This window comes from Coenobita brevimanus, chromosome 64, assembly GCF_032717465.1.
Source record: "Coenobita brevimanus isolate Jiangsu-jjx chromosome 64, ASM3271746v2, whole genome shotgun sequence".
NCBI classification, from domain to species: domain Eukaryota; kingdom Metazoa; phylum Arthropoda; class Malacostraca; order Decapoda; family Coenobitidae; genus Coenobita; species Coenobita brevimanus.
The window spans coordinates 27,880,667-27,905,022 of record NC_137017.1 but is presented as its reverse complement, the minus strand read 5'-3'; the positions used below and the strand labels follow the sequence as shown (position 1 = coordinate 27,905,022).

The window sequence follows — 24,356 nt, the reverse complement described above, 5'->3', positions numbered from 1 at the left end:
CAGCTTAATCCTGCATCATCCTTAAACATACTTGGGGTTTCATTCTCTCGAGGCTTATTTTGGAAAGATTATATTACATCTCTTGTAAAATCTGCTTCCAAGAGATTAGATGTGCAAAGCCAGCTCCATACCTTCTTTACCCCTGCACAGATGGTGACTTTATAAATGGATTTTACTCGCCCCTGTGTAAAGTACAACTCTCATGTGTGGGGAGGCTCCCCACATACAGCTCTTCTCAATAGGGTGGAGTCAAAGGCTTTTTGTCTCATTAACTCTTCTCCTCTTACTGGCTCCCTTCAACCTCTGTCTCTTTGCCGCACTGCTGCCTCTTTATCTCTTTTCTATCGCTACTTCAATGGTCACTGCTCCTCTGAACTGTCTGCTTGCATCCCTCCACCACTAATGACAGGCGCGTAGCACTCGTCTACCAACAAACTCTCATCCTTTTTCTGTTCGACTCTCTAATGCAAAAGTTAACTGTTACTCCCAGTCCCTGATTTATGCAACAGGTCAACTCTGGAACTGTCTCCCTCTGTCTGTATTTCCTACTTCCGATGCTTTATAGTCTTTCAAATGCAGTGTGTCCAGGCATCTCAAAATGAATGGATCTTGAAATTGGCTCTCTTTTGTATTCTTGGAAGGAACAGTTTGTGGGCTCCTGGCCTTTGGTTCCTTCTTCCTTGCATTTAAAAAAAAAAAAAAAAAAAAAAAAAAAAAAAAAAAGAGAGACTGGTGATGGTACTCTCAAAACAGAGGGATTATGGCCATGTGCAGTTTGCCACAAGAGTGTGGGAGGTAATTTCATCGTATGTAGTATTTGTGATACACTGGTGCATAAGAGATGTAGTAGTATTACAGGCAGACTGCAAGATAATGATGATTTCGTGTGTGCATTGTGTTGGGGAGAACACATAGAGATTATCAGGCATGCAAGGACTGTTCTTGCTGGTGAGTCTCTTGAGTGTGTGGAAGGGTGTTTTGTTATGTGAAGGACGCATTGCTTGCTGGAGGTGGGGCTGGAGCTAGCTCTGTGGCTCAGGTACAGAGTGGTCAGAGGGAGTTCTGGGAACTGTTGCCTCTCCCAACATTGAGAGGGGTCTCCCTCTGAGCTATGGGATCTTTGTATGCAGCATGTGTTAGAACTGTAATGTTGTATGGTAGTTAGACTTGGGCAGTAAAGGAGTAGGACATTCGCAGGATCAAACTTACAGAAATGACAATGATTAGACGAATATGTAATGCGACCTTAAATGAGAGGTGTGGGGGGGCTAAGATTACAATTGAAGAATTCACAGGAAGGAAGGGACTGGAAAGTATTGGCGTTGTGATGATGAGGGACAGATTGAGATGGTTGGGGCATAAGAGGATAGAGGGTTACAAGTAAATGCAAAAGGTGTGAACATCTAGGGTAGGGTTGTAAGAGGCAGACTGAAAAAGAACTGGGATGTCACAGAGTATGACCCCTGTGATAAGGAAGTGAATAGGGAGGCTACCAAAGATCAAGCAGCATGGACAGCTACCATTAGGTGGCCAAGGCTGACACATGGATGCATGTTGGAGCCTTTATAAACGATATGAACAGTACAACGCAAGTACTTGTACTGTTACTCTGCTTCTCATCACACAGATAATATAAAACTATGGATCATAATTCACCCAAATCTGCCATGCCTTGCACATATAATTTATTGAAATCAAACAATGTGCAAGCAAAAAAATAATAACTTCTGACTAAAATGCAACTATTACCAAGTCCTGCTCTGATGAGGTTTGGCTCCCTAAAAACACTGTTTTCCATAGTCTGGAAAGTTGCACATCTAAAAGGTAACAACAATATACAAATCACTAACATATTCATTACCTGTACTTTAAATTCGTTACATAAAATATTTATAAATATAAACTCTAGCTGCTCCAGAAAATATATTTGTTATTATTAAAAATGCTTACTATATTATTAAAAATGCTTACTATACATGTTTTCAGTGATATTCTTAAAATGATATGGGACTTCATCATGAAAATTGCTCTGAAAAACTGCAAAATAATACAGTTGTGGCTGTATCTGTTTATGATTTATACATCACTACTAAACTCCTAATTTCACATGATTGTATTTTATGGTATTCCACACACCTATAACTTAAGCAGATAAAACAATGTAACTCAGATTCATTACATAACCTGAGCATTAAATACAACAGGATAGCTGAGGACAACTCATGATGTGACTGAGATGCTCTGCATTTTATATTCATCACCTGGTTCAAATACATTTACCGGTTGTGTATACAGGATCCAGGATGTCAATGCATAGACTAAAAACAGTAAGTGCTAAAAATCTTTAAAAAATAAAATAATCAAATAAACAACTAGGGAAAAATTATAAGGCTTCAAAGACAATCAGATGACTCTAAGATATTACTGACTGTGACGTAAGTCTTACTACTAACTAAATATTCTTTTTAAAAATATTGAGGAAGAAGTGAGTTGGGGATCAAATATGAATAATACAGTAAAACACAAAAATTATTCATTCCATTTCATTAAAAGTGACTAATAGTATCTGATGCAGGGACCTACAATTGCCCTCTCTCTGTACTGGTGTAGGGATGACAGACCTCACCCCAACACCTTAGCTGCCACCAGTTTCACAGTTCTTACAACAGAAAAAAAAAAAAAGGGGGTAAATAGTACCTGGAACTTCAGTTCTCTGATTCATCCCCCAAGGGATAAAAATGTTAATTAAGTTCTCTATTTCCCCAACCTTTGAAGGCATGAAAAGTGTTATCCAACGATTACAATGATTAAAAAAATATACACTCTGACAAAGCATAACTTACCAGGGAAATGCACAACTGCCAGAACAGAAATATTTTATAGTAAAAAAAATATGAGAGAGGGGGGTGTGAGTTGGGAGCAGGGCAGTGAAATGGCGGGGGACAGGGCGATTTGTTTGTGGCCACCCCAAACGGGATTGAGGCGTCTGGCAATAGATAGATATATATATATATACAGTATATATATATAAACAATTTTACCATCATGATAATATTATGGTAAAATACTTACTTTATATATATATATATATATATATATATATATTTATATATATATATATATATATATATATATATATATATATATATATATATATATATTTTACCATTATAATAATATTATGGTAAAATACTTACTTGTATCCTTGCAGACTTTCAAAGTGACACTAACTTCAATCTGATGTTATGAACAATAATTGTTTTAAAAAAATGCTTCCTATGGTATATGAACTCTACACTTGTGTTCAGTCACCAACATCAGGTAGTTTTCATTACCTCACCTAATGTCATTATTGCCAACTACTGCTGCATGTACAGTTGCTTCAGCCATACCCTTACTTCATGCATTAGAAAAGCTGGTGCTTACACAGTTATCTCTTTCACACCATGCTTACTGAGATGTCTTTATCTCACCTCTCACAGATGTTTCTGCTTCACATCTTAAACAGTTGTTTCCTGGTGGATGGTGGTGGTGGGTTTACTTGGTGACAGAGGGACTGCTGCTTCATCATCATCGTTAAGACTCCTAAGACTACCACGTAGACTTCCAGCATACCCATTGACGACAGTAATGCTCCCTGGTGAGGTGCGGCGGTGGGAATTGGGAAGCATACTGGGGAAGAGTGTAACTACCAGGTAAATCACCAGACATACCCAGCTGGAACCCATTTTAATCCAAACAGCTGACCAAGAACGACCAAAGGTCATGAGTCGGGCATTGGAGGGAGTATACCATGCTGTTAAGCTCATCATAAGCAGTAGTGTGGCCAAACCTAGCATCACATGAAACAAAGGGTAGCTATAGACAAGACCTTCTGCTTCATTGCGAACAACTTTCTGTCCACCTACATCCTCCACTTTGTGTCGCTGGACACTCTGACGGGATGGGCAACTAGGAAACTCAATGGCCTGGCAACTTTCAGGGGAGGCAGTTCCCACAGCTGAATACATGACCGTGAAGAAGGTCAACACAAGACTTACGTAGGGCATTACTCTGTCACTCATTGTCTCCTCCTTGTCATTTGGCCCACAGTAATACTCCTGACCTGGGAAAATTAAATCATCCCTCGAGTCATGTCCTGCACCAAGCCAGATGTCCATATGCTGACGTGTTCTATACTTCTGGAATTTGCGAGGAGCACTTACAATGGCAGTCCATGTCAGGTAGGTAACGTAGAGAGAGACAAGGGAGGAATGGAGAAGCCGAAGGCGGACATCTTTGGGACCTTGAAGATAAGAGATCTCAGATAAGTAATCATGCAACATTATTATATGCATGGCATCAAAAAACCCAGTGCAATTATCTGCAGCTGCTGAAAACACTCATGCACTTATCATTTACATTTAACTTGGTCTGCATTGAGGATATTATGTAAATACAACTAAACCTCCTCTTACATGATTTTTGGAAGAGGAGAAAACTGTCAGTAAAATTTACACAAGGCAAACTCAGCTTATTATGGGAAAAATTAATATCAAACAGATCTCTCCAAAACTAGACTCTTACACAGTGCCCCCCTAAAAACCTAACTCCCTAGAAAGTTTTTCAGTCAAATGTTATTGTATTCTGCTTATTTTTGGTTGTACTTTATGCATGCTAAACACAGTATATAGCATGAGGTAACAGTATAAGTAGTAAAGAAGGATGAAAATATGTGAAAAATACAGACTGTTGAACCTGTAAGGAAATCTCATTATAAGCACTTGTACAATACATTTAAAATACCAGCAAAAATTTTACACCACTTAATTCAAAACATTTTAATCTCCGTTTTAAGCGTGCTGGGAACAATGAATGAATCACAATATGAAAGCATAGCAATGGAAAAAAAAAAAAAAAAAATCTCTATCTATCTATCTATCTATAGCCCAAGGCCCTAATCCCGCAAAGGGTGGCTCCAGACAAAACGCCTCCAAGTCGCTCTGTCACCCACCATTTGACTACCCTCCCCCCAACTCACCCCCCCCCTCCCTCATATACCTCTCAACTCCATCCCTCCACCTCATCCTTGGTCTACCTCTCCCTCTCCCTCCTCCCACCTCACCCACATACACCCTCTCAGTCAGTCTTTCGTTCTCCATTCTCTCCACATGTCCAAACCACCTCAGTGTATTTCTCCTAATCTTCTCAACCACATCCACATCCACCCCACAGCGTTCCTTCACTTCTTCATTCGTCAACCTGTCCCTCCACATCACTCCACATGCTCCTCTCAAGTAACTCATTTCCACTGCTCTCACTCTTGACTTGTTCCCCTCTTGTAAGGTCCATGCCTCGCTTCCATACGTCAGGGTAGGGATCACAATACTATCATGCAGTGACTTCTTAACTTCCATACTCACCTCCCTATTTCTCATCACTGCTCTCAGTGTACCAACAACCTTCCTTCCCTGCTGTACCCTTTCACGCACTTCATCCCCCAAAGTTCCATCCTTACTCATCACATCACACTACCCAAGTACTTGAATGCACTCACATTCTCCATATCCTCACCATCCAACCTCACTGCACACTCTGTGACTTCATTCCTGTCAAACACCATAACTTTACTTTTGTTTACATTAACTTTCAGATTCCTCCTCCTACACACTGTCCCAAATTCATTCACCAAACCTTGCAACTCCCATTCATCTTCACTCAACAGCACTGTATCATCAGCAAACAGCAACACCGGAAGCTTCCAAATCTCACCCTCATTCATTAGAGCCACCCCCACATCCACTGCCCTACCCTGCACCTCCTTTACAACCCCATCCATGTATATATTAAACAGCCATGGAGACATCACACAACCCTGTTTCAGTTCCACCTTGAGATCAAAGAACTCACTCAGCTCACCATCCATTCGCACCGTAGCCCTAGCTCCCTCGTACATACTCTTCACAGCACTCAACAATTTCCCCTCCACTCCATATATTCTTAATACCTTCCACATACCTTGCCTATCTATTCTGTCATAAGCTTTCTCCAAGTCCATGAAGGCAGCATACACTTTCCTTCCCTTCTCTAGATACTTCTCCACTAAACATCTTAGAACAAATATCTGATCTACACACCCTTTTCCCTTCCTAAATCCCCCTTGTTCTTCTCCAACTAGCTCCTCTGTCATATGCCTAACCCTATCAATGAGTATTCTACCATATATTTTACCAGTCACACTAAGTAGGCAAATACCCCTATGGTTACCACATACTTCTCTCTCTCCTTTTCCTTTGTATAAAGGAACAATTATACCTGCTTTCCAGTCCTCTGGAACCCTTCCCTCTTCCCAAGCCAATCTACACAACTTCCATATCCACTCCACAACAATCTCACCCCCATACCTAAGCATTTCACCACACACTTCATCAATTCCTGGGGCCTTTCCCAACTTAATATTCTTCATCGCTTCCACTACTTCCGCCCTACTGATCTCTTCCTCCCTCCTCTCATCTCTTCTTCTCCCAGCCATTCCCCAACCACTTATACTCGCACTGTTCTCACTCTCCACATTCAACAAATCCTCAAAGTGCTCCTTTCATCTCTTCAGTTTCTCTCTCTTCTCCACCAACAATCTATTATTCCTATCTTTCACTCCCCTACTATTTCCCCTTTCACACTGCCCTACTTTCTTTACCTCCTTCCAAAACAATTTCTTACTCTCCCTCCATTTCACACTCAGATTCCTCCCAAACTCTTCATCCACTTTCTTCTTACTCTCCTTCACCAGTCTCTTAACCTCCCTTCTCCTGCTCACATATACCTCTCTCTTCTCTCTCTCATCTTCTGTCCTACCTCTACTCGCTAACCATTCACTATATGTCTTCTTCTTTTGTTCCACAGCTCGTTTCACCTCATCATTCCACCATGCTGTCCCTTGCACACCCTTGCATCTCCTCCTCACTCCACAAACCGCCTCACACGCTGCGCCTATCTCCTCCGTGAATATCTTACATACGTCTTCCACCCCTTCCATCTGCTCTAGCTCATACCTTCCCAGTCTTTCTCCCACTATGCTCTTATACTCTGTCATTTTCTCACTATCTTGCAATTTCTCCACTCTTCTCACAGGAGTTGCTTCCTCCTGTCTTCCCCTTCGTCTCCTCAGCCACTTTCTTTGCAGCCCTACCTTGGCCATCACTAAGTGATGGTCCGAGACTCCATTCCCCCACCCTCTCCACACTCTTGCATCCAACACTTGTCTTCTCATTCGCTCATCCACACACACGTAGTCTATCATTGCCTTTCGTTCAACAAGTTCACCATCCATCCTCCTCATTACTCTCCATGTATACCGGTGGATCATCTTATGACGAAAGTAGGTGTTGGCTATTGCCAATCCCTTACAAGCACAGATGTCCACCAAAGCACTTCCATTCCCATCTACATCAGCTGGCACACCCCACTGACCAACCACTCCATCCACTCGTACATTCCCAACTTTGCCATTCATGTCTCCAATCAACAGCACTCTCTCACGCTCCTCTCAAACTTTTCCATACACGCTTCTACACTCGCCCAAAACTCATCTTTCACTCTTGCCACTCAATCCTCTGTTGGGGCATACACACATACAATCGCCCACGCTTGTATACCTACTTTCATCCTCACCCATACAATCCTTGCACCCACTGTTCCATACTCTCTTATATTCTCCTTCCACTTCTTGCTTATCATCAGACATACTCCCTCTCTTGCCCTCTCATTCTCACTGACTCCCGCACATATACCTGAACCATATTCCCATTCTCTCACCCTTTCACCTTTCCATTTAGTTTCAGTCAATCCACATATATCCACTTTTGCATCCTCAAGCACCTGAACAATCTCTCTCTCTTTCACTTCATCATTCGCTCCTCTCACATTCCACATTCCCACCCTAAGAATGTCCTTCGTCCGTTCCTTAGTCGTCAACGTATGGTCCGTCCGGGTCCGAGGCGCTTTGTTCGCTTTTTTAGTTAGTTCTTTTTACGGGGTGGGGCACTAACCCACCACCAACCCTTTTAGTCGCCTCGTACGACAAGCAGGGATTCTGGAGGAGTATTCTTGAACCCCCCTACCCCCAGGGGAGTAGTACATTTTTAGCTGCTGCATGCCAGAATACTGAAAAATAAGAAATTACAATAGCAGCAAAGCAGATAAAAAAGTCAACAAATATTGCTGACCCTGGCCAGATACCCTAGGATTAGCAGAAATATCATCTATCTGGACAAGACAGCTTTTATCACCTATACTGTAGGTGATAAAAGCTGCATGGTAATGAGACACTGGTATTATGGGTGGAGGATATTCGTAGGCTCAAGTGTACTGAAATGAGAATGGTCAAATGGATACTGTACGCAGCGATTCTTGAATGATGCACTTGGGTGTTTTAGGATTGCGAATTAAGAGTTGTGAGGAAGGATGAGACTTGAATATATTGGTAATGTGATGAGACAGAGTAGGCTGCAATGGTTTGGGCATGTGCAGGGGACAGAGGATGACATCTGGGTGCACTGAGTGAAAGGTGTGAATGATGAAGGTGGGACTGCATGAGGTTGACTGTAAAAGATTAGGGATGAAGTCATACAGTGTGGCCTCAGGGAAGAGGGATTAAATAATGAAGCTGCTAGAGACAGCAGTGTGGAGAGCCACCATTAGGTGACCAAGGCCAATGCATGCAAGTATGCTGAAGAATCAGTACAAAATATATGAGACCACTGAATAAGGGTCTTTTATGTCATACCTCATGTTACTTTACTACACACAAATCATGTTCAACTGGACCATGTTTGCATGAAAGGAAAAACAAGGTAGCAATTAGTCAGACAGACTGCCACACATCAATGGGGAGTCACCTAAAATGAAGTTTGTGTTTAATATTTTATTCTTTCCTGGAGAAAGCAAATAACAAGGTGTATACGGAAGGTTTATGGAAGAACTTATTTTTACAGGTACAGTGTGTATATATACATATATATATATATATATCTACAGTATATAAGTACCCTCGCGTCCAACACACGTTTGTCCAGCACGATTTGCATCCAGCACGGAGAGCAAAAAATTAGTACGATTTAATACAATTTAATTACTGTAACATGGGTGCATTAGCATAACACGCACGGAGATCTGAGAAGTGGGCGAAATCCGCAGAGTTCGCCTCTAGCACAATCACCCCCGGTCCAACACGGTCATACTGGACGTTCCTGTGATGCTGACAGCCAATCAAAACTTCTGATCAAGTTGCCTCCCCCACCCGCTATCATGACGTGATCGTGATGTCGCCCAATCAAAAATGCTTCTGCTCTCACGTGATGTTTTGTTTAAATTTCTCCCGCCACAGTGCCACTCAGTCACATAATTTGCATTGGGAGGTGCTTTTTTCTTGCTGCATTTTCTGCCCTTGCAACTGCATTTTATCCTGCTCACGATGCCTAGGAAGCCTTCTGAGAACCCCAAGAAGCGGCGGCACCTCCCTCAGGCCACCAAGCTAGAAATCATCGAGAGGAAGAAGAAAAGGGAGAGGAATTTCAAAGGATTTATGAGGGAGGTTGAGGAGGAGCAGCAGCCATTACCCGCTAGTGACGCCAGCAGCCATACTCCGGGGACCCAGTAGGACTACCTACAGCCTCGGATACCACTTTCCATTCCCAGCAAGCCCACCAGCACTATCCTAAAAGGTTAGTTATCATTCATAGTACAGCACCATTTATTATAATTACAGTAGTACCAATATATGTATAAGTATATGGTAGGTATTTAGGGTGACTTTTCCTAGGGTTGCTGACATAATTCATTTTTCCTCATAAGCTCTGTTGTTTGTCCAACACGTTTTTGGTCTAACACGGGACCCATGCATGACAATATTACCGTGTTGGACGCGAGGTTACTGTATACAGTATATATATATATATATATATATATATATATATATATATATATATATATATACAGTAGTGTACTGTATATAAATATATATATATATACATATATATATATATATATATATATATATATATATATATATATCCATCCAATCCTACGTTGCCCCATGAGGAGCGTATGAGCCCGGGGCTGAGCAGATTGGTCCTGACATTTAAGATGAGAATGACCAGCCTCACTCATCCCTGAGTGGCATAATGTGAGCAATAAACCTCAACCACCCCTTGGATATGAACCTTCAATGGCTCAATCCTATTGGAGCACCTTAATTACCCACTAAACCACCAGGCGCCATAATTTGGTTACATGGCTACCACCCAAAGTAGTAAATGGTTTCCTGGTGTACAGGAAACCATTTGGCTTGTCACTCAGTGTAGAGTCACCCACAGGCAGAAGGAAGAGAAAAGAATGAAGGAAAGAAAGACAGAAGAGAGAGTATAAAGTCACCCATAGGCAGAAGGACAAGGAAAGATATATATATATATATATTTGGTTGGGTAATGATGAATGTTATGAAGTGTTTTTATGACAGAAATGAAACAAGTGTAAGTAAGAGTATCTGGATGTCAAAGTGAGCGTGTAGTTTACTATCAGGTCTATCAGCACTGCAATAAGACTAGTGTGTGTGCATGTGATATCCCCATGGCTGTTCATTATACAGATGGATGAGGTTGTGCGACAGGTTAAAATCTGAGCAGTGGAAAGAGGGATGGGAATGGTGAATAGGCTAATGGTCATGGGTGGAGTATCATAAATCTAATGTATGTAATTGATACTGTGTAGCCTAACACTATTGAACATCATCTTTGCAGACTGGCTCCAATTTTTGTAAATATGAAGGTCCATGATATTTATTATCCATCCATCCATTCATAATCCAATCCTTTATTACCCTATGGGGAGTACAGGGGCCCAGGGTTAAGCTACTTAGCTCAGACATTTAAGGCAAGTGCCCAGTCAGTCATTTCTATGCAGCAATTAGAGAGCATTAAACCCAAATCATCCCGCAGATTTAAACTCTTATACCTACCAGTTTTACTACGGGGAGTGAGTGTATTCATATTCTCCAGAATACAGTGCAGACCCTTTTTTTTACAATCAATAGTTGTGCACCCATTCTCTTATACAACTGTAACATTTTAGTGCCATTTTTTAAATTTCAAGATTGTTTTCTCACTAATACAAATGCTATGATTCCCATATCTCATTACAGTATATGATCGTTTTCTCACTTACTGATCACTACAACGCTAAATTTGTTATACACTTCTCTGCACAAAGTCCATCAAGTCAGCTCTGTTGCTTATTGGTTACCTAACGTCATTAGCTCTTATAACTCTCCCTCCCTCTCTCTCTCTCTCTCTCATACACTCATTTACCACATTCACCTTCTTCTAGACCTACCATGCCTCCCCTCACGTTCAAATCTGCTCAGATATACTCTCTTCACTATTCTTCATATTCATTTTCTCCATATGCCCTTGCCACCTAAGCAGACTCACTTCAACTCTGGCATCCACAGACTTTCTTACTCTGCATCTTCATCATTCATGAGTCACATTATTCCTTATCCTAACCACTCCACACTCCACACATATTCCACAACAGAATCATCTCCTCTGCTCTTACTGTTGGCTTTTCATATTCAGCCACATCACAGTGAGACTTGGCCCGTAAAGGAAGAGGATATTCGTAGGTTCAAATGTACAAAGATGAAAATGATTAGTTAGAAATGTAATGTAATCCCTGAATGGGATGCCGAGGGGGGTTAGGATTGTGAATAAAGAGGTGAGAGAAAGGAAGGGACTTGAATGTGTTAGTTTGTGATAAGGATGAGTAGACTGAGATGGTTTGGGAATGTGGAGAGGATGGAAGACGATAACTGGATGTGGAGGGTGAGGTGTGAACGATGAGGGTAGGTTCACGAGAGGCAGACCGAAAAAGACCTGGCATGAGGTCATACAGTGTGACCTCATGGATAAGGAATTGAATAGGGAGGCTGCCAGAGATTGAGCAGCATGGACAGCCACTATCAGGTAAACAAGGCTGATGCATGCAAGCATGTTGGAACCTTTATATCAAAACAAAACTTAATTAAATGAACCACAGACTCACACTCAAATACTAAAGTAGGTACTAAAACTCCCTTCATGCATGGCTTTCACAGCTGTCACAGCTCAGACCTCTCCTTCTTATCAAGACCTTCACAGCACCAGCCACTTTCCTTCCCTGTGCCACTCTACTTTCCACTTCTGTACATTTACCTCTTTTCTATCATGCAGCCTGGTACTTAAACTCTCCCTCCAAATTCAAGTGTCTCTCCATTCATCAGAACATCACACTGGGAGTCACAGTTTCACTCGACAATATCACTATTTACGTTTACTTTTAAAGCATGACACTCACAGACTCTTCAAAACTCTCCATTGGTCTACCAAGCTCCTGACTACTGTACTATTTACAAGAAGCACTATCATTTGCATACATCAGACTTGAAAGTCTCCATCCTCCACCATTCATTACCATCGCCATCCCTCTTTCCATTACTCCCATAACACCATCCATGCATACAGTGAACGACCATGGGGACATACACAGCCTTGTCTTGTGCCAACATTTCTCTTGAACCATACACGTCCATCTGCCCTTCTGCATGCTTCACTACCTTTGTAAAAGCTCGTAATGGCACTCAGCAGTTTACCATCTACCCCGTACATCTGCAAAACCTTCCACCATCTTCCACTGTTTACCTGGTCATACTCTTTTTTCCTGAGCCATAAATGCCATAATACCTTATAGTTCTTCTCTCAAGCCTTTTCCATTTTTGCCTCATTGCAAATATTTGATCCACACATCCTCTACCACTCCTAAAGCCACCCTGTGTGACAAGCACCAGGCTTTCTGATATATCATTTGCTTTCTCTATGATATTTCCATATACGGTACAGTAAGACCTCACTAGAACGGACTAATTGGGGCCCAAGCCATTCCGAAAAATGCGGAATTCTGATAAAAGCGACATCCGGACTTCCCACTGCTAACCCGGACTTTTTCCGATATATCAGACATTAGTCCGGATCGCACGAACGGTGTTTAAACTGTTTTGACTACCATTGCAGTACTGTACTGTTATAAATTCACTACATTAATTATATGGTATAAATATATATAATAATACTGTACTGTACACTGATAAACATGTCTTTTATTTTTCTTATTGTGGTGAACATACCTGAAGTGGTCAGGCAGTCTGGATTGCTTCTGGCTTTATCGGACTTTTTCCAATATATAGGAATTTAGTCTGGTGGCTCCTCGACTCTGATAAAAGCGAATTCCGGTCCATTGAAGTCACTTATATCGAGGTTTTACTGTACCTTGCTTACAACACTCAAAACACTTATATCATGATAATTTTTGCACTCACTTCATTTATCTTTATTCTTGTACAGGGATATAATCACAGCCTTTTTCCACTCTGCTGGTACAGTCAGTCATGTTTTTCTACATTTATCAAACAAATATGTCATTCCACTCCCTTCACTATACTTAACCTTATTAGGTTTCTGGGAAGGGCAGATTATGTTTGTGCTTGAGTCAGCCACTCACGCTGACCCACATCTTTGTGCCTCGATATATTTTTTTTATCACTCTGTGGAAATACACTTTTCATGATAGAATGTTGGTTTTGCTGTCAATTTAAAGCTGAATAGTTGTACTTTATCGTAGTATGTTCAAAAATTATGAACAAACAAAGTCAAAATGATGAGCTAAGTTAGGCAAAAACCAAAAATTTTAAACGTTGCTGTAGAGAAATATTTCGGGGAAAAAAAAAAATAACAAAGATATAAAAATTTGGTTTAATCCATGCAAAACTACAATAAATTACCTTTACAATGATATACAGATTATGGTTATTTCAGTATTTTATTACGCGGTAAAGTGAAAGGAAAAAGATGCAAATATTTTTATAAGTCTCAGCCGCATATTCACTTCGCGATCTTTTTCTTTGATCAGTCAGTGTAAATACACTTTTTATCATAGGATGCTGGTTGTGGTGTTATTTTGAAGCTGAATAGTTGTACTTTAATGTAGTCCTTGCCATAGAAAAATATTTAGCAAAAAAATAAAATAAAATAAAATAAAAATAATAAAGATATATAAATCTGGTTAAATTATTCAAAACCACAAAACTACTGCCTGCCATGCGCATCATGCCCGAGTCTCTTTGTCATGACATATAAATGCAATTTATGGTGAATATTTTACAAAAGTATCTTAAAAAGACGCATAAATGCATCAATGGAATCTCTGAGGTTGGATTTGAAATGAAGCGAAAACACGTCACTGGAATCTCAAAAGGTTAATCATCTTGCATACATCTCATCATAACCTACTGCTTTCCCATGCTTAAGGTGTTTCACAGCATTCTTCACTTCTGGCAATGTTACATTTCCTGGTACTACATTCCTTCTGTGCACACCACCAAAGCCAGTCATGTGTACAGCCACCTGCTCTCACCACTCCTAGAATATTCTTTCAAAATATTCTTTCTATATGTTCCTTATTTCATGTCCACTGGTTACTCTTTCACTTTTGTCCCACACACTCACAATTCTTTCCAATTTCACTTCTACATTTTTGCACCTCTTTCCTGAACAATTTCCTACTGTCAGAGTAATTTGCATTCCTTTTCCTTCCATGATCATCATATACTTCCTTCTCATTCTTCTCTGCTAGTATCTTTGTATGCTTCTTACTCTTAATGTACTCTCATCTTCTTTCATTTGAATCTCTTTCCTGCATCCACTCTAACCACTTCCTCCATATCTCTTTCAACTTCTTCATCCCACCATTCTTATTTGCTAACCTCACTACACCACACACTGCTTTGGCACTGCTAATTAAATGTTTCCTACATGCACTCCACAAGTCGTTCAGACCCATTTGCTTCCAATTTACTGTCTCCAACTCCTCCACTACTTTAGCCTGATATTCAACAGCCACTTCTTTGTTGCTCAGCTTTTCCATTTCCAATCTTTTCCCCTGACTACTCCACTCTCCCTTTATCCATCTCACTCCTCTCAACTTTACTGTGCATACCACGATCACATGACCAGACAGATCTCTGCATCGTCCTATCACCGCCCTCATATCCACAACATTCCCAGGTATCATTCTCTCAACAAGTATATGTTCAATCAGGCTCCTTTCAGCCCTCTGTTCCCTCTGTACCATGTATATTTGTAACTACTTGTATCTTTTTGCTAAAAATATGAGTTGCAAATGCACAAGCTCCTTTCCTGACACAGGCACTTCAGTTATCTTTCATTATCAATTTCCCCTGACACTCCATTATCCACAGGACCAGTGTGAACTCCTCCATTCAAATCACCCACCACAAACACTCTATAAGTCCTGGGCATCTGTCTCATTAATTACTTATTAATGTTAAAAAAAAAAAAAAAAAAAAAAAAAAAAATGCAGTTACGCCTCAGTATGCGATGGGGTTACATCGTGAAAAACCATCACATAATGATTTATCGTATGCCATAGTTGATATAACATTGGTTAAATGGGGATAGGGAGGGTGCCCTGGACCATGAGGGGAAAAAAAAAAAAAAAAGGAGTGGCCTCGGCTCCCTCAGTAGTACCGTGCTTTCAACTACAGGCTGCATCCTTGCCAGACATGATTTACAAGCCACAAGTTTTCCAGGTCACAAAAAGTTATCATTCCACTTAATATCATACCCTGCACTATTTGTTATGCATTTGCACTGTTATCTGGCAACAGCTGTGATGTTTCAGTGGCCTTACACCTACAAAATGGGATAAAAAGGAGATGATCACAGTGAATGTAAACACTAGTCAGTTATCTTAGTTGGCTCAGACATCTGACTGTTGACTTGAATGAAAGGCACCGTGAATGCATGGGACTGTCGTACGCTGCCACCACAACTATCGTATACGCAAATTTTGCCACTATTATCATAAAACTGGGCATAACTTTTAGTTCACTGTTCTATCAATTTATCACATAATGAACAAATATATACCAAGACTTGAGTGTATAATAAAAAATAAATAAATAAATAAGGATTTTTACAACACAAAATACACAAATAAAAAACCATAAACATATTGACCTAAAAATGACAGCTCACTGAAGGAATAAATATTCCATCCATCCATCATCCAATTCTATGTTGCCCCATGAGGAGCAAAGGAGCCCAGGGTTAGGTAAGTTGGTCCTGACATTTAAGATGATGGTGACCAGCCTCGCTCATCCCTTAGTGGCATTACGTGAGCAATAAACCCCAACCACTCCTTAGGTATAAACCTAAACAGGCTCAATCCAATTGGAGTTCCTTAATTACCCACTTAACCATGAAGTGCCATAATATGGGTATATGGTTACCATCCAGTGCAGTAAATGGTTTCCTGGTGTACAGGAAATCATTTGGCTTGTTTATTATATTAATTCAACATACAGTAATTACGATACCTTTCTTGATCACAGACACCCCGGACACGATGATGCAAGACACTGCATTGATGATTATGAAGCATCGATTCCTGATGCATCCATCCCCAGCAGCAAAGTAATAATAAAGAAGGACAACTGCAGCACCACACACAAAATATACAGTCAATGATGACATCACAGCAACCACTGAAAAGGCAAATTATATATGTTCCAGTACTTTTCAAGAAATAAGCATATTACATTAAACAGCACCAAATGCTTAGATACAGCTGGCAGTTATATTTGATTTAATCCCTTGACCATGATGACATACCCTGTCTGTCATTTCTAGGCAAGAGGAGCATACCAGGATGTACCCATGACATCAAAAGTCATTGCTTTACTTTGGGGATAGCAGAGGGCTGTCTAAAGCTTCCTAACTCCTCCTCCTACTAAGATATGGTACTGGAAGGAAGATAAGCTCATGGTGAAGTGATTAAGGGATTAAGCTCAAAGGAAAGGGGTTAATGAAAAGTCTAACCTATTTTTTTTTTTTGGGGGGGGGGGGGAAGGGAGGGATTTTTCTGGTAATTCACTGTTTCAATTTTTTTGCATTTTTCAATAGCCAATATAGTATATACGGTAGACCCACACTATAAGAGACTAATTGAGGAAAGCCGGGTTTGTTAAAGCCAATACAGTACAGTAGTTCTTTATATCCAAGGGTCCCCCCTGAAGAGGGATTTCAAGCACATGTTTGAATTTAAAAATGAGTACAACAGCATATTCTGGTACTAAAAGTGTAAACTATACCAGTTTTAAACTAATTTGGCCCATTATTTTATTCCTTTTTAACTTATTTCACATCCCCATCACTGCACCGCTTTGTGCCTGTAAGCTAAAGTAGCTACAGTATTACCTACTAGACCATCAGGTGCCAAAATCTGGTTATATGGTTACCACCCAGCATAGTACGTGGTTTCCTGGTGTACAGGAAATCATTTGGCTTGTCACTTAGTGTAGAGTCACCCACAGGTAGAAGGAAGAGGAAAGAATGAAGGAAAGAAAGACAGAAGAAGGAGTGTAAAGTCACCCTTAGGCAGAAGAACAAGGAAAGAATGATTGATTGATTGTATTAATATCTGGCAGCACAACTGCCAGCTGAAAGGGTAGACACCTGAGGACAGCACTACAACGAGTGAGTCGATTGTGAGCGTCCCTATCTACAACTAGCAAAAACTAATAAGAATTAAAATAAACTCCAATTACTAACCTCCATACCAACACAAAGGTGAACCTCCATTGTCAACCCTGGCCACCAGCTTATCCGTCCAAGAATGGAAGAGTAACACCAATAAAATCAGCTGGATGATAATGAACAAAGCAGCTCCAGACATTGCTGTGTACATCCAGACTGAAAAACACAGGCTAGCATGAGCATAAATGAAAATGAGATTAACTTGGATTTTATGCAAGAAGTAACTTTATAAGCAAAAAACCAATATCATTCTTTAACTGCATACTTTCCCGAGACAAATAAAATCAGCCAGGCCTTCCCCACTGTATCTGATACCAATTGACACAGGATACATAAATACAGTAGTTTCATTTATAAAGGCTCCAACACGCTTGCATGCATCAACCTCGGGCACCTACTGGCAGATCTCCAAGCTGCTTGATCTCTGGCAGCCTTCCTATTCAGACCCTTATCCCTGAGGTCATACTCCATGACCTTTTCCCAGGTCTTTTTCAGTCTGCCTGTCACAGCCTTACCACTAACATTCACACCTCTCACCTTTCACGCCCAGCGCCCAGCTGTCATCATCCATCCTCTCAACATGCCCAAACCATCTTAATCTACACTTCCTCACCACAACACTAATACATTCAAGTCCAATCCTTCCTTTCCTCAATCGCAATCCTAACCCACCCAGGCCTCACATTCAAGGATGCACTACACATCCATCTAATCATTATCGTTTCTGTACATCTGAGCCTAGGAATATCCTCTTCCTTTACTGTCCAGGTCCCACTACCATACAGCATTATATTCCTAACACATGCAGCACACAGTGACCTTTCAGCATGGACGGAGAGCCGTCTCGATGTCAGGAGTGGCAAAACCTTCCTGAATGTCCTCCAACCACTCCTTACTCTGGCCACAGAGCTGGCTCCAGCCTCACCTCCAGAACAAAACATGTCCTCCAAACAACAAAACTCCTCCACACATTCAAGAGACTCTCCAGCAAGATCAATCTTTTCACACCTCTCAATCTCTACAGACTCTCCCTACCACAGAGCACACAAGAAATCAGCATTATTTTGCAGCCTGCCTCTAACACCACTATATCTCTTATGAACCCACTTATCACAAACACTGCACAAGGCTAAGTTACCTCCTACATGCTCGTGGGTGTGGCACATGACCACACTCCCTCTGCTTTGACAGTACTGCCACCAGCATTGAATATCATCACTTTTGTTTTATCCATGTTTACTTTCAAACCCTAGTGCCCCAGTCCATCTCTATACTTCCTAAATCTTTCCTCTGCCTCCCTCTCATTCTTCAAATTCAACACCAAGTCATCAGCATACAACATCTCCCATGGGAGTCCATTTCTGAAGTCATATGAGAGAGCTTCAAGCACTATGATAAACAATAAGGGGTTCAAGACTGACCCTTGATGCAAGCCAACATTTATAGAAAATTCATCATTCAAATCTTCATTCACTTTCACCTCGGTGTGAGCACCCTCATACATTGTCACAACTACTCAAACCAACCACTCCTCGATCTCAAACTTCCTCATTGCTCACCTCACCACCTCCCTAAGAACTCTGTCAAAGGCCTCCAAATCACCAAAAACAAAGTACAATCATGCCTTGATATGCGATGGGGTCAAGTATGTGAAAACTCATCGGACAACAATTTACAGAACACTGGGGTCAACATAACATGGCTTCACTTTGGATGGGGAGGGAGGTAAGAACCACATAACCTAAAATCTCAAAAACCTTACCCTTTTTGGACTGCCCTTGGTGCTCTTAGTAATACAATGCTTTCCACCAAGGGTAGCGTCCTTGCCAGACAGTGTTTTCCAAGTCACAAGTTTCAGTATTTCACACAAAAGTTATCACTTCACTTATTGCACACTGCACTGTTCATTGTACACTTGCACTGCTACTTGGTGATAGCAATAGTCTTTCGATGGACTTGCACACATGAAATGGAATAAAAAGGAGACAATCATAGCAAATGTAAACACTGGCTCCATGTTGGTTCAAATGTCTGACTCGTACTGGAGGTACAGTAATCCCTCCAATATCCGACATAATAGAGCCATAGGCAGGTCCGGATAGTGGTCCTGTCCGGATATTGGGCCCCAGCTTATGGACTTGTACTTATGGACCCTAACTCAGAGAAACACCTATACAACTCCCTCTGGACATGCATTGCACCTATTTAAGACCCAAATCACACCAATAAGGGACATAAAAGACTGAAATAAATGCAAAAGAACCATAAAATGAGGTTTTAGAGGTGAGTTTATACAATATTAAATATTCTGGGTACTTACAAGTCCCTGGCTCCTGGACTGGTTTGAACCACCAGTTTGCAGTCCACAGTTAATCCTCTGCACTCTAAATTCTAATTTCTTAACACCGCACAACACTGTAAATTCCTGTGTATTCTAGTGCCGAGGTATTGCAGTTTATTCACTGTTTATTCACAAAAAACAAGCACCTGTGGTTTGCACTGCTATGAGCATCTGCTCTCGATTGGAGTTAGGCTGTGACTGTTGATGATGGCGGGGTAACAGAGTTGCCAGATCGCAACGGCCACATTACCAATCTCCTCAACTTTCATTACCAAATTTAACTTTTCATTACCAAATTTGTAAAGCTAGCATTTATTCTCACCCCCATACCTAAGCATTTCACCACACACTCCATCAATTCCTGGGGCCTTTCCCACCTTAATCTTCTTCATCGCTTCCACTACTTCCGCCCTACTGATCTCTTCCTCCCTCCTCTCATCTCTCCTTCTCCCAGCCATTCCCCAACCACTTATACTCACACTGCTCTCACTCTCTACATTCAACAAATCCTCAAAGTGCTCCTTCCATCTCCTCAATTTCTCTCTCTTCTCCACCAACAATCTATTATTCCTATCTTTCACTCCCCTATTATTTCCCCTTTCACACTGCCTTACTTTCTTTACCTCCTTCCAAAACAATTTCTTACTCTCCCTCCATTTCACACTCAGATTCCTCCCAAACTCTTCATCCACTTTCTTCTTACTCTCCTTCACCAGTCTCTTAACCTCCCTTCTCCTGCTCACATATATCTCTCTCTTCTCTCTCTCATCTTCTGTCCTACCTCTACTCGCCAACCATTCACCATATGCCTTCTTCTTTTGTTCCACAGCTCGTTTCACCTCATCATTCCACCATGCTGTCCCTTGCACACCCTTGCATCTCCTCCTCACTCCACAAACCGCCTCACACGCTGTGCCTATCTCTTCCGTAAATATCTTACATACGTCTTCCACCCCTTCCATCTGCTCTAGCTCATACCTTCCCAATCTTTCTTCCACTATGCTCTTATACTCTGTCATTTTCTCACTATCTTGCAATTTCTCCACTCTTCTCACAGGAGCTGCTTCCTCCTGTCTTCCCCTTCGTCTCCTCAACCACTTTCTTTGCATCTTTACTTTGGCCATCACTAAGTGATGGTCCGAGACTCCATTTCCCCACCCTCTCCACACTCTTGCATTCAACACTTGTCTTCTCATTCGCTCATCCACACACACGTAGTCTATCATTGCCTTTCGTTCAACAAGTTCACCATCCATCCTCCTCATTACTCTCCATGTATACCGGTGAATCATCTAATGACGAAAGTAGGTGTTGGCTATTGCCAACCCCTTACAAGCACAGATGTCCACCAAAGCACTACCATTCCCATCTACTTCAGCTGGCACACCCCACTGACCAACCACTCCATCCATTCGTACATTCCCAACTTTGCCATTCATGTCTCCAATCAACAGCACTCTCTCGCTCCTCTCAAACTTGTCCATACATGCTTCTACTCTCGCCTAAAACTCATCTTTCACTCTTGCCACTCGATCCTCTGTTGGAGCATTCACGCATACGATCGCCCATGCTTGTATACCTACTTTCAACCTCACCCATACAACCCTTGCACCCACTGTTCCATACTCTCTTATATTCTCCTTCCACTTCTTGCTTATCATCAGACATACTCCCTCTCTTGCCCTCTCATTCTCACTGACTCCCGCACATATACCTACACCATATTCCCATTCTCTCACCCTTTCACCTTTCCATTTAGTTTCAGTCAATCCACATATATCCACTTTTGTATCCTCATACATGTGAAAAATCCATTTGGTAATGCATTATTCTGATTCATTACCAAACAAATTTTTCATTACCAAATTGGCCCACATTTGGTAATGAAAAATACCAAATGGCAACCCTGACCGGGGAGGGGGGAGGGGGAGGAAGGAAGGAAGGGATGAAGGGACCATGGTGTAACAGCTGTTCGGCGCCAGGCAGCAATGTCAAATTACGGGTGGGAAAAAAGTCAGATTTTTTTCGAATTTTTTGCTGTTTTTGGCCCATTTTGGGAATACTGGATCCCAGGACTATTATGTCCGGTTAGTGGGGATGTTCGGATATTGGGCGTTCGGATATTAGAGGGATTACTTATGTATGCACAGGATTGTTGTGTGCAGCCAACACAAATACACTCAATCCTCGTAAATCGCGTGTTCATAAATCACGGATTCGTAAATCACGGCTAGGTGGCCATCAGACTGCCAGCAACCATAAATCACTGTTAAGTCACGAAAATCGCGAATCTAGGCACCCAAGTGGGTCTTTTCCGAGGAGAACTATAAACTGCGGCATTCAAACTGAAAATCGTGGTCCAACAACCAATCACCGCGTGTCCTTGGTGGTATATGTGCATACTAATGCCACCATGTTGTTGTTGTTCTTGTCCCGCCAGTCCGCACACTACCGACCGTTGCCGTGGAGTACGAGAGTTACCTGCCTTTTTTTGTGCAACTTCCCCCCGCCTCCTACCTGCCATGGCCCCTCCCGACCCCCCAGTGAAGCGCTCTAAGCAGTATGGTGTCAAGAAGCTGCCGCAGTTGTTGTACAGTCAACGTTTGGAGCTCCTTCGTTGTGTTGAGAGGGGAGAGAAGTTTTAAAGCTGGCGAAAGAGTTTGGGAAGAACAAGTGCTGAGAGGTTCTAAGTTCTTCCCAACACCATCCCACACCATTCACTTAAGCAATTTCGTCATAGGATTAAGGTGAGATCCCTTAACATGGCTTATTTGTATTAAAACATCCACTGAATATTCCTAAATTTCTATGTTTGTGTTTGATGGTGCCTAGATAGGTGTAGGTAGGGTGCTGTGGGGGCGAGTTGGCCAAAGTCCAGACTCAAATTAATTTTTCACATAAGAGTTATTATTCATAAATCACGGATTTCGTAAATCACGGTAGTGGTCCAGACCCAAATTGCTGTGATTTATGAGGATTGAGTGTATTGTACTTTATAAGTGAATTTTGCCATTGTTATTTTGAAACTGTGTATAACTTTTAGTTCAATGTTCTATCAATTTATCAAATACCAAACTGACATATAACAAGACCTGACTGTACAGCTCCCTTTTCTTTCCTACATATTTTTCCCGAAGCTGTCGGACAATGAACAGTGCACCAGTCGTCCGTTTTGCTGGCATAAACTCAAACAGCATCTCATCAATATTCATTCTTTCCTTTATTGTGCATCCAGGACTGTCTCGACTGCCTTCACTACCTTATCCAAAAGTTTTATACCTCTATAATTTCCCCTTTCCAAGGCATGAACCTTCACCTTTCACACATTACAGTCACAGTCTTCAGCCAGTTATCTGAACATACTCATAAATAATCAAATTTATCAAATCAATAACTACACCCACTCCTGTAGCCCCTGAGGCCTTCAACATTTTAGCAGTCAATACAGACACACATGCCACACTCCCCAACTGCATCCTGCCAATTGCCCTGCTCGCAGTAGCAGCATTAGTCAAAAGTCAATGGCGAAACATTGAATCTGCTGACTTCAAATCTTCCCATTTCCAACAAACTCCTCATTCAGCCACAGGTTATAATACTCTCTCCATGCATCGTTTACTAATATAGTTAACTGAAATGGTCTATACTGTGAGGAATCTAAGGATACAACAGTTTTGTACCACTTTAGATAGGTAGAAGGAAGAAAATACAGTAATAATGTGAAGGAAAGTAGAGAATTAGAAGAGGGAAGGATATACCGTATATGATAAAGGAAATGATAACCTATTTTATCATACTCTCGCTGCCGACAAAGTATTTTTTACTCAGCTTAAGAAAGAAACCTCACTGGGAAGGGAGCTGAAGCCATCTTCTTGGTACTGTATTACTTCACAAAAACAGGTCTCGCTAAAGCTGAATAAAATTCTCTAGTGATGGTACAAACCTCATCATCTTAACCCTCTTTCCCACCCATGCACAAAGGCTGGGAGAAATCCAGAAACAGGAACAAGAATGTACAAAGGTAAAATACAGGTCACATACCTATGTGCAAGTCTTCAGAATTCTCAGCTCCACCTCGCAAGCCAATATAATTCACAATTAACTATGTTCCATGATTCCTGTGAAAAGCATGTTGTGCAAATGGATTTATTTTTCTTCATATACATCCTAAGTACCACATCTTTTGTCTGCACACTGTTAATTTATCCATAAAGAGCTCGCACATATTGGGGGGGGTCTCCTGTACCAGACTGACCATATACACTTCAAATTTCAGTTATCCACTTCACTCCCATTCAATTCTGTCACATACTGTGCCATCACATCATACT

At 41.3% G+C, this 24,356-nt stretch overlaps 1 protein-coding gene across 1 annotated transcript in view; it reads right to left on the bottom strand.

The window, feature by feature from the left end:
* Window positions 1-3,500: 3,500 nt before the first annotated feature.
* Window positions 3,501-24,356, bottom strand: part of LOC145404719 (serine incorporator 3-like) — a 36,272-nt gene continuing 15,416 nt past the window's right edge. The window contains exons 6-8 of the mRNA XM_080276270.1: window positions 17,700-17,840; window positions 16,466-16,633; window positions 3,501-4,285 (exon numbers count right to left, since the gene is read on the bottom strand). Of these exons, the coding sequence (XP_080132396.1) occupies window positions 3,501-4,285; window positions 16,466-16,633; window positions 17,700-17,840 (1,094 nt within the window). The remainder of the gene's footprint in view (window positions 4,286-16,465; window positions 16,634-17,699; window positions 17,841-24,356) is intronic.